This window comes from Brassica rapa, chromosome A04 (genome assembly GCF_000309985.2).
Source record: "Brassica rapa cultivar Chiifu-401-42 chromosome A04, CAAS_Brap_v3.01, whole genome shotgun sequence".
Lineage (NCBI taxonomy): Eukaryota > Viridiplantae > Streptophyta > Magnoliopsida > Brassicales > Brassicaceae > Brassica > Brassica rapa.
The window spans coordinates 17,251,922-17,263,471 of record NC_024798.2 but is presented as its reverse complement, the minus strand read 5'-3'; the positions used below and the strand labels follow the sequence as shown (position 1 = coordinate 17,263,471).

Genomic DNA, 11,550 nt, shown 5'->3' with positions numbered 1-11,550 from the left:
TTGCTCAAAAAAAAATAGACCTCATCATATATTTCTTCTTTTTCAATATTTTTTCTTAAAATATATATGCCATAATGCTAAGAATTGTGTATTTCAAGAACTCAAGCAACGTGAAAGGCGTCATTATTGTATTAAAAAAGGCTTCATTATCTACAACTTGTATATACGTATATATAATAACGGACTGATCATTGATTCACATGCCAAAGAAAGAAAAAAAAACTCATTGCAACTCCTAAAATTTTCACACACATCCATCCAAATGTCAAACTCACGTTTTTGTTTGCTCTCACTCGTGTCCATCTTATCCTTACTCATCATCACTACTACAACCAATCTTGTCGCCGCTCAGCGCTGTCGTCCCGACCAAACCGAAACCCTCAAGCGTTTCAAGAACGAGTTTGCGTTCTCCAGCAGCTGCACCGAAGACGCCTACTTCTTACGCGGCGTGACCTGCCATAACGTGACCGGTGCGGTTACCGTTCTAAAACTCCCCGGTGGATGTCTACGTGGCACTCTTAGAGACAATAGTAGCCTCTTCGAGTTAAGCCATCTCCGTTACCTTAACCTCTCTTTCAACAACTTCGCTTCTTCTCTTTTACCCTCTTCTTTTGGTCAACTACACAATCTTGAGGTCTTGCTTCTCTCCTCTAATGGCTTTTTAGGTCAAGTTCCTTCCTCTATACGTAACCTCACGAAACTAACTCAGTTACAGCTTTCTCATAATAAGCTCACAGGTGATTTAGCCTTACTTCTACAGAATCTAACAAACCTTGTAGCTTTAGACGTTTCTTCTAATGAATTCTATGGAACCATACCTTCTTTTCTCTTCACTATGCCTTCCTTGTCTTTTCTTGTTTTGAGTGAGAATCATCTCTCTGGCTCACTTGAAATACCTTTTTCTTTACCTAATCTCCGAGTTCTTAAACTCTCTTACCTAAACATAACCCACCAGCTTGACTTAAGAGTCTTCTCCTCTCTCAAATCTTTGACATACCTTGATCTTTCCGGAATCAGTTTAACACCAACAAGTGTGGATTCAGACATCAACTTTGCAAAGTCTCTGAGGATCTTGCTCTTGTCGGAATGCAACATAAGTAAGTTCCCAAGATTCGTGAAGTCCCTAAAGAATCTGGACTACTTATATCTTTCCGACAACAGAATCAAAGGCAACATTCCTGATTGGTTATGGAGTCTTCCTCATTTGACCTCACTGAATCTCTACAACAACTCTCTCACCGGCTTCGAAGGCCCACTAGACCATGTTTTAGCCAACTCATCGGTTCAAGTGCTAGACATGGCTTACAACTGCTTCAACGGTTCATTCCCTGACCCACCACTCTTCATCATCAACTTATCCGCCTGGAACAACAGTTTCACAGGAGAGATCCCTCTCTCAACATGCAACAGAACATTCCTCGACGTTCTCGATCTCTCCTACAACAACTTCACCGGCCTAATCCCTCCATGTCTCGGTAACATCAACATAGTGAATCTCCGGAAAAACAAGCTGCAAGGAAACATCCCAGACGAGTTCCACATCAACGCTCCTACGCAGACGCTTGACGTGGGGTACAATCAACTAACCGGGAAGCTTCCAAGATCTCTCTTAAACTGCACACTCCTAAAGTTTGTTAGCGTGGATCACAATAAAATCAATGACACGTTTCCCTTCTGGCTCAAGGCACTGCCGAGCTTAAAAGTCCTCACTCTACGTTCAAACAGATTCCACGGTCCTATATCTCCACCTTATGGTCCTCTCGCCTTCCCTAAGCTTCAGATACTTGAGATCTCGCATAATAGATTCACCGGAAGCTTACCAAGAAACTACTTCGAGAACTGGACTAACACATCTCTCAAACCTAACGATGAAGAGAAGATGTATATGGGAGATTACTCGAGCGATAGGTTTAATTACGAAGACACTTTGGACTTGCAGTACAAAGGCTTATACATGGAGCAAGGGAAGGTTCTCACGTTCTACTCGGCGATCGATTTCTCTGGAAACAAACTCGAAGGAGAGATTCCTGAATCTATCGGTCTATTGAAGGCCTTGATTGCTCTCAACTTATCGAACAACTCGTTCACGGGACGTATACCGATGTCTTTCGCTAACGTGAGTGAGCTAGAGTCGTTGGACTTGTCGGAGAATAAACTGTCGGGGGAGATTCCTCAGGAGCTGAGGAGGCTTACGTATTTGGCGTATATAGACGTGTCGGATAATCAGCTTACTGGTGAGATACCGCAAGGGACGCAGATCACAGGGCAGCCTAAGTCGTCGTTTGAAGGGAATCTAGGGTTGTGTGGTCTTCCTCTTGAGGAAAGATGCTTCACTGAAAAGACAACATCGATAGAAGAGGTTGAGGAAGAAGAAGAAGGAGTGTTGAAGTGGAGAGCAGTGGCAATAGGGTATGGACCTGGAGTTTTGTTTGGGTTAGCTATAGGACATGTTGTTGCTTTGTACATGCCTGAGTGGTTCTTCAAGAGTTAGGATGTTTCAGCTTATTTTTTTTTGTAATTTGATCTGTGAATGTGTGCCAAGTTAATCAAAAATATAGTTTGTGAATGTGTGCCAAGTTAGTCAAAAACATAATTTTTGTATGTTCTGTGTTACTTTAAACTTTTGTCTGAAAGCAGGGGAGTTGAATTCACTGGCTTAGTTACTTGCATATCAAGCAACGTACTCATGTAACTGTGGAAACATAAGAAACAAAATAAAGACATAAGAATCAAATATAAAATGTGGGATCTTTTTTATTGACAACCGAAGCAATTTCTTAGCGAAAGTTTTTCATAAACTTCTACAAATGGATTCCATCTCTTCCGCACACTCATACTCTTGATACAATGGTTCATGAGCTTTTACTATGATTCACATCACTAGTTACCTCGTCTACAAAGATCCTTGTTCTCTGACCCTCTGCTTCCAAATTTGAAGAAGGGCTAGAGATAATTGTGGGTCCAATTTAGTTTAGGTTCAGTTTCAATTTTTCAGTTAATCTAGATTTAAAAATCAGAAATTTGCCGGATTAAATATCCGATTTTTCGGTTTTCTGATAAAAATTAAGAAATTTAGATAACTTTAAGTATTTTAAAAAGTATTCGAGTTATTGGTTTTCAGATCATTTGATTTACAAATAGTATTTTTAAAATATTTAATTATTTTATAATTAAATATAATTAATATTAAAAAGTATATAAACTATATTATAGAAATTTGGGTACATATTCATTTTTTTGTTTGGTTCTGATTTGATTTTTTTTTTGTTCTAAACATATAAAATCCGCTCAGATAATTGATAGGATCCGAACCTAAACCAAACCTCATTTTGATTCATGGGTTTTCGCTTCCGTGTTGAGGCTTTGTTTGGTTTGGTTTTTCGCTTCCGGATAAATGTGCCAAGGATTTCAACAAAGCCTATTCCATCATGCCTCTGTTTTTAATGCACGTACTTTACTTTTAGAACTTGTTTTGACTTCTGTTAAAAAAAAATAGCACAAACTATAGCCTTAATATATGTACATGTAAACCTATGGTTAAATATAATACTGTATATATGTGCATGTACATGAAACCATAATCATATTCTGTTCCTTTGTAGGTTGCTTTCAGCAAAATGGTTGTAAGTATTTAAATTTTTAAATATTTTGTAACAAGAAGATTTTCTATCATCCAAACCAGGTGGGTTTTTCAAACTACATTTGTCTCTCTGTCTTAAAATATGCTTAAATAAGTTTCACATTCTCAACATAGTTTAGATGGGTGTCCAATCTCTTACCCTGAAACACTTCCATTCCTTGGATTCCAACTTTTGTGATGGTCTTTCTCTCCACGTTGAAGTAGATGACATAGGAAGGCACGTTTTCGAACCAAGGAGCCAAGACGATTTCATTTACACCAACCAGTCCAGCAATGCGCATGTTTCTGGCAACTACATCCTTCCACAATGGTGGTGGACGGTAATACGTAGACATGCTTGGACCACTCATTTTTTTCCAGCATCTCGTAGAACCCACAGCTCAAGACTTTTACTTGCTTCACCAATATCACCAGAATCTCCAGCCATAAGCAAACCCAGTTTCCCATTGTAATTTACCAGAGTTGTCGAACCGGGCACTGCTCTACTGAAATTCACAAAGCTGAACTTCTCAGACCTCAAATCAAAACAAGCTACCATGGTACGCCCGGAAGAACTGTTGGCTGCAGCTGCGTAGTAAAGAACACCACTGATGCACATCCAGTTACGAGAAGAAAGGTGTGGGATGCAGCATTCGACAAACCTTCCTGACGAATTCTTGGTTCCTAATGTCAGATTCCAAAGAGTTGGTATTGTTTTTTCTGTGGACCAAAGTGTTCGTTTTGTTTTGGACTAAAGAAAGAAAATCAAGAATTATATATCTTTCCAAATGTATTAAATATCTTTCCAACATTATAGATTACATTAGATATTTTACATTAAACTTAAGATTTAAGAAAATATTAAATGTTGGTGGGTTTAGTTTGAAGGGCTGATGCAGCACCGCAAATAATACGGTCTCTCCATCATCCTCCTTGGTTCATCAGCTTCTGGAATGACATTGAACCTCATAAGTAAAGAGATAGCCTCAACGCAGCAAGAACCCAACAAAATCCCCTTAGCATTGGGCATTGGCCACGTCAAGGCTTTCTTTGCTGCTTCCAAAACCTCAACCATCTCCTCTGTTTAACCTATGCAAAATATTGATACATTGATCGATGCCGCCAGGGCTCGTGTATGAGAGTTCCTTTTTGGTTCTTCATCCCTCTCTCAAAAACTGTCTGAATATACTCTGTTTTACTTATTTTTCCTTTTGAAAAGTTGTTTAGTTCAATTAAAATGCTACCTTCTCTTCAAAACAAGATACTTTCACAGCTCACTTTCGATTTCCTTATCTCTGCTCTTTTTAGTTATGATAAGTAATACAAATTCTGAAGAAGAGAAAAATAATTGTCTTCTTGTTGTATTGTCACGAAACATCTAATCAGGCTATAACAACACACAAGAACTCAAAATTTATTTTGTTTCTTATGTTTGGGTTGTCAATAAACAAGAACTCACAATTTATTTTGTTTCTTATGTTTCCACAGTTACATGAGAATGTTGTTTGATAATCAAGTAACTAAGTCTGTGGTTTCAACTACTCTACTTTAAGACGAGAATTAAAAGTAACACTAAACATACCAGAATTATGTTTTTGATTAACTTAACACACATTCAAAGATCAAATTACAACAACAAAAAGATAAGCAGAAACAAATTGATCCTAAAGGCGTCCAATGCCTAGGAGCCTGTTCTGAATATAATTCTTGATGAACCACTCAGGCTTGTACAAAGCAACAACATATCCTATTGCTAATCCAAACAAAACTCCAGGTCCATACCCTATTGCCACTGCTCTCCACTTCAATACTCCTCCGTCTTCTTCTTCATCTGGCTCTTCTATTGATGGTGTGTTTTCTGTGAAACAACTTTCTTCAAGAGGGAGACCACATAACCCTAGATTCCCTTCAAATGAAGATTTAGGCTGCCCTATGATCTGTGTCCCTTGTGGTATTTCACCAGTGAGCTGATTATCAGAAACATCTATGTACGCCAAATACGAAAGCCTCTTTAGCTCTTGAGGAATCTCCCCAGACAGTTTGTTCTTTGACAGGTCTAATGACTCGAGCTCACTCACATTGGCGAAAGACATCGGGATATGTCCTGTGAATGAGTTGCTTGATAAGTTGAGAGCAATCAATGCCTTCAACAGACCAATAGATTCAGGAATCTCCCCTTCCAGTTTGTTTCCAGAGAAATCGATGGCCGAGTAAAATGTAAGTACCTTTCCTTGCTCCATGTATAGACCTTTGTATTGCAAATCCAAAGTATCTTGATACATATACTTAGCACTGGTATAGTCTCCCATATACATATTCTCTTCATAGATATACTCCTCACTGGTATAGTTTCCAATATACTTCTCTTCATCATTAGGCTTGAGAGATGTTGCACTCCAATTCTCAAAGTAATTTTTTGGCAAGCTTCCGGTGAATCTGTTTTGCGATATTTCAAGTATCTGGAGCTTAGGAAACGCGAGAGGACCCGGACCATCAGGTGGAGATATAGGACCATGGAATCTGTTTGAACGTAGAGTAAGGACTTTCAAACTCGGCAATGCCTTGAGCCAGAAGGGAAACGAGTCACTGATTCTGTTGTCATCCACACTTAAAAACCTTAGGAGTGAGCAATTCCGGAGAGATCTTGGAAGCTTCCCGGTTAGTTGATTGTATCCCACGTCAAGTGTCTGCGTAGAAGCACCGATATAGAACACGTCTGGAATGCTTCCTTCCAACTTGTTTTTCCGGAGAGTCACTACGTTCATATTACCGAGACATGGAGGGAGTAAGCCAGTGAAGTTGTTGTAGGACAGATCAAGAACATCAAGAAATGTTCGGTTACAGGTTGAGAGAGGGATCTCTCCGGTGAAACTATTGTTCCAAGCAGACAAGTTGATGATAAAGCGTGGTGGATTAGGGAATGATCCTCTGAAGCTGTTATAAGACATGTCTAGAACCTGCACCGGTGAGTTAGCTAGAACATGATCTAATGAGCCTTCGAAACCGGTGAAAGAGTTGTTAAAAAGATAAAGCGTGGTCAAACGAGGAAGACTCCATAGCCAATCAGGAACGTTCCCTTTAATTCTGTTGTGGGAAAGATTTAAATACTCTAGATTCTTTAGAGACCTCACGAATCTAGGGAACTTACTTATGTTGCATTCCAACAAGATCAAGACGTTCAGGTTCTTTGTGAAGTCGATGTCTGAAAACATACTTGTTGGTGCTAAACTGATTCCGGAGAGATCAAGGTATGACAAAGATTTGAGAGAGGAGAAGATTCTTAAGTCAAGCTGGTGGGTTATGTTTAGGTAAGAGAGCCTGAGAACTCGGAGATTAGGCAAAGAAAAGGGAGTTTGAAGTGAGCCAGAGAGATGATTCTCACTCAAATCAAAATAAGACAAAGAAGACAGAGTAAAGAGAAAAGAAGGTATGGTTCCATAGAATTCATTAGAAGAAACGTCTAAAGCTACAAGGCTTGTTAGATTCTGTAGAAGTAAGGTTAAATCACCTGTGAGCTTATTATGAGAAAGCTGTAGCTGAGTTAGTTTTGTGAGGTTGCGTATAGAGGAAGGAACTTGACCTAAAAATCCATTAGAGGAGAGAAGCAAGACCTCAAGATTGTGTAGCTGACCAAAAGAAGAGGGTAAAGGAGAAGAGGCGAAGTCGTTGAAAGAGAGGTTGAGGTAACGGAGATGGCTTAGCTCGAAGAGGCTACTATTGTCTCTGAGAGTGCCACGTAGACATCCACTGGGGAGTTTTAGCATGGTGACCGCACCGGTCACGTTATCGCATGTCACACCGCGTAAGAAGTCCGCGTCGTCGCTGCAGCTGCTGGAGAAGGTGAACTCGTTTTTGAAACGCTTGAGGGTTTCGGTTTGGTCGGGACGACATCCCTGAGCGGCGACAAGATTGGTTGTGGTAGTGATGAGTAAGGATAAGATGGACATGATTGAGAGCAAACACAAACGTGAGTTTGACATTTAGATGGATGTGCGTGAAAATTTAGAAATTGCAATGAGTTTTTTTTTCTTTGGCATATGAATCGATGATCAGAACGTTATTATATATACATCTGCCCCAAAAATTTGTGTGTTTTTTTTCTTGCTTAGAAAAAAGAAGAAATTTAAAAATATTTCAAATTTTATTTTAATTACAAAGGAAAATTTCAAATATATTTAATTTTAAATATATGTTAGCCATACATTTTCTAAACTGGAGTAGGGCCTTTGCTAAGTATGGGCCGTCGCTGACTTGTAAGATAGGGCTAAGTTTAAGTCTTCGTAATTTGTATGGCTAGCTCAATCCTGAAGTGAAATCCACGTTAGTTGATTTTTATAGCGTGGATGGGAATCAGTTTGAAATTTCTCACATGTGAACATAAATTAATTTGTTTCGGACTTGGTAACATGAGGGCCAGTAACGACCAAAGTGTTCACATATTATGGCAAAGCAATAGTCATACAACGGAGACAAAGCAAACATCTCCTGAGTCAAACAAACACTCAAGTACTAAGAGAATCAGTTTCAAACCTGGAAACATGAAAAATAAACGCAAACCCAACGTTTAAGTCTAGGCTACCCTAAACATAAGGAGACGTCCTATGCAAGCATACCAAAGACACACCAAAAATTCCTACCAAGTTTGCACCAAAAATGGGCCAGTTAAAAAAAAAAAAAAATGGGCCAGTCATCGACCAAAGTGCTCCAAGAACTAATTGTTCATTTTAAAAATAATTGTTCATTTTGAAAATGTCATTTTAATTCAATTAAAATGCTACATTCTCTTCTTGGAAATAAGATCCTTCTTGATTCTTCATTCCTCTCTCAAAATCTGTCTGAAGCTACTCTGTTTTACTTAGGGCCTGTTTGTTTCTCCATTTGGATGGATCATCTCGATGAAGATGAGAGTTTTGTTTGTTTAGGCACTAAAAGTGCAATTCATTCAAATGGATCATCCGGATGACTTTTGGAAATTTAGGCTTAATTTTAAAGTCCATTCAGCTGAACCAATTTGGATCATTTGGATGGAGATAGTTCATTCAAAATGGTATAAAGTCTATTATGCCCCTAATGTAATTCACAAATTACAAACCTAAAAATAAAATCATTTTTGTCACAAACGAAAACTGACAAAACTACAAACACTTTTTCCCGTGCTAAAAACTATTTTTTACGCCAAAACCCCAAAACGTATTTTCCCGCTAAAATTGCACAAAAATATTTTTCCGTCAAAATTGCAAAAACGTGTTTTCCCGCAAAAATTGAAAAACATGTTTTCATGCACAAATCACAAAAAAAAATGTTTTCACGCCAACACCCCAAAATACATTTTTCCGCCAAAACACAAAAAACATGTTTTACCGCCAAAGTCGCAAAACGTGTTTTCCCGCCAAAATTGCAAAAACGTACTTTCCCGCCAAAATTGCAAAAAACGTACTTTTCCGCCAAAACCAAAAAAAAACATGTTTTCCCGCCAAAACCAAAAAACGTGTTTTCTCGCCAAAACCGAAAATTTGTATTTTCCCGCCAAAACCGAAAAATCTTGTTTTCCCGCGAAGCCGTAAAAATGTGCTCCCGCCAAAAACGTGTTTTCCCGACAAAATCGCAAAAACACGTTTTCCGCCAAAATCGCAAAAACGTGTTTTCCCGAACGCGTTTTCTCGCCAAAACCGCAAAAATGTGCTTTCCCGCTAAAACTGCATTTTCCCGCCAAAACCGCAAAACCGCATTTTCCCGCCAAAACATCAAAAGCATGTTTTCCCGCCAAAATCGTAAAAATACGTTTTCCCGCCAAAAACATGTTTTCCTGCCAAAACCGCAAAAACGCGTTTTCCCGCCAAAACTGCAAAAACGCATTTTTCCGCCAAAACCGCAAAAATGCGTTTTTTTCGCCAAAATCGCAAAAACGTGGTTCCCTCCAAAACCGCAAAAACGTGTTTTCTCGCCAAAAACGTGTTTCCCGACAAAACCGCAAAAAACCTGTTTTCTCGCCAAAACCGAAAATTTGTATTTCCCCGCCAAAACCGAAAAATCTCGTTTTCCCGCCAAAACCGAAAAATCTTGTTTTCCGCTAAAACCGAAAAATCTTGTTTTCCCGCTCAAACCGCAAAAAAGAAAACTCGTTAATTTTGAAATAATTCTAATGTAAATATATTAAATTAAATAATTAAATGTAATATAGTTAAAATTAATGTCAAACATATGATTAAATCAACATAAGGGTATTTTGGTAATTTGTTTGCTAAACTCATTTGAATGGAAATGAAAATAAAGAAACAAACATAAGATCCATTTAGATGATTCATCTAGATGGGTTATGTGGATGGACAAACAAACAATCACAAAAATCTGAATGGATCATTTGAATAGATCATACAAATGAATCATTTGAATGGAAATGACAAATGGTGAAACAAACGGCCCCTTATTGTTCCTTTGTAAAAGTCCTTTAGTTCATTTTAAAATGCTTCATTCTCTTCAAAACAAGATACTTTGATTTGAGAGCTCACTATTGATTTCTTTATCTCTGCTCTGATTAGTAATACAAATTTTTGAAGAAGAAAAAGATAACCGTCTTCTTATATTGTTACAAAAGATCCATCAGGCTATAACAACACACACACAAGTTTTAAACTTTCTTGGCTCTAAACTCAAACTCTACTCTTCAATCAGTCATCACCATAGGCCTTGAAACAATACCGTTCGCTATAAGGAGCGTTAAAGAAAAGATCAGCCTCTAACCATTTCGGGTACCGAACAAGATCTCCAGCTAAAAACTGCATATACCTCTTGCTTCCTTCGGGCACAACACGAACCTCTCCTTCTTCTATGTAAACCAGCTGATCCACCTGCCAGTCCCATGGCAATTTACACTTGCCCGTCTTCCAAACCGACCATCTCGAAACGCCGAGCTCGTCTAACCGTCTCTGCGACACTTTACGCTCCACTTTAACGTTGTATAGCTCCTCCAACGGTGTCTGCATAGATGTTACCTTAAAGGCTCTCTGAAAAGAGAGTTTACTCGTTTTCTTGGATTGAGTGAGAGAAGCTGGGAATGGTGTGGACATTATCAGACTTGCCATGGCTGCTTCTCTTCAAATTTAAGAATCTGTGGAAGCTATAGAGAAGAGACGTTAAGATATTGAATCTCCTTAGACCCACAATGAGATTTCTATAACACATATCGAAAGATTGTGAATTGTTGTAAAGCATTAGGCTTTGTTATCTAATCTTTGTGTAATAGCTTATGAATCAATGACACAAGGTGTAATAAACTCAGGATTCAAGAGATTTTTTTTATGCTCAATTACTAATGAGAAACGAAATCTCGAAATAACATGGTGATTGTTTCAGTTCCGAACCTAACACGAGTTTGGTTCCAAACAGAGCATATGGGTCGATTAAAATCAGAAAATTACATGAAATGTCATCAATTTCAGAATTTAAGACACATCCTTCTCATCTATATGAGTTTTTGATTACCTGTGTATGGTGAAGATAGTGGATAGAGATGGAAGAGTGTGAGTGAGTGACTTCAAGAACCCTAAAACCCTGAGCCCAGGCTTATCCACTTCCCAGTTTGATGAGATTATAACAGAGTGGAGGATTTAATAATAAATTACAGAAACGACCCTACTATTTTGATATAGTTTAATTTTACACCGGAAGTTTTTTTTGTGCTATTGTTACCCAATTGTTTTTGTTTTTGCTACATTCCCTGACAAGGTGCTTGTGTATGGTTTCAGTGACAAGGTGGGGCTGGTCTTATTTGGTATAGATTTTTGCAATTCGTATAGCGACCAAACACGTGCGATCATAGACGAGGAGGTTAGGGAATGGTTGAGAAAGGCTTACGACGACGGTGGAGCTCATTAAGAGACACAAAGAGTAAGTGGCTCAGGTTGCTGAGCTTTTACTGGAGAAAGAGGTGT

The 11,550-nt window shown here is 38.5% G+C and overlaps 3 protein-coding genes and 1 pseudogene across 4 annotated transcripts; 1 reads left to right on the top strand and 3 right to left on the bottom strand.

Moving 5' to 3' along the window:
- Window positions 1–42: 42 nt before the first annotated feature.
- LOC103865214 (receptor like protein 22) lies at window positions 43–2,601 on the top strand. The gene has a single exon (XM_009143009.3). The coding sequence runs from the start codon at window positions 263–265 to the stop codon at window positions 2,489–2,491; it is 2,229 nt and encodes a 742-aa protein (XP_009141257.1). The 5' UTR covers window positions 43–262; the 3' UTR covers window positions 2,492–2,601.
- A 637-nt stretch (window positions 2,602–3,238) lies between these two features.
- On the bottom strand, window positions 3,239–4,928 carry LOC117133661 (annotated as a pseudogene).
- Window positions 4,929–5,177: 249 nt separating this feature from the next.
- Window positions 5,178–8,950, bottom strand: LOC103865213 (receptor like protein 22). Its single transcript, XM_009143008.3, has one exon. It carries the CDS (start codon window positions 7,597–7,599, stop codon window positions 5,284–5,286), a length of 2,316 nt encoding a protein of 771 aa, XP_009141256.1. The 5' UTR covers window positions 7,600–8,950; the 3' UTR covers window positions 5,178–5,283.
- A 1,204-nt stretch (window positions 8,951–10,154) lies between these two features.
- Window positions 10,155–11,327, bottom strand: LOC103865212. 2 transcript variants are annotated; one of them, XM_009143007.2, is made up of 2 exons: window positions 11,102–11,327; window positions 10,155–10,727 (listed from the first exon to the last, which is right to left on the bottom strand). In XM_009143007.2, exon 2 carries the CDS (start codon window positions 10,699–10,701, stop codon window positions 10,288–10,290), a length of 414 nt encoding a protein of 137 aa, XP_009141255.1. In that variant the 5' UTR covers window positions 10,702–10,727; window positions 11,102–11,327; the 3' UTR covers window positions 10,155–10,287. The 2 variants fall into 2 exon arrangements, with proteins under 2 accessions (XP_009141255.1, XP_009141254.1); XM_009143006.3 differs by having other exon boundaries at window positions 10,155–10,736; window positions 11,102–11,233.
- Window positions 11,328–11,550: the final 223 nt, after the last annotated feature.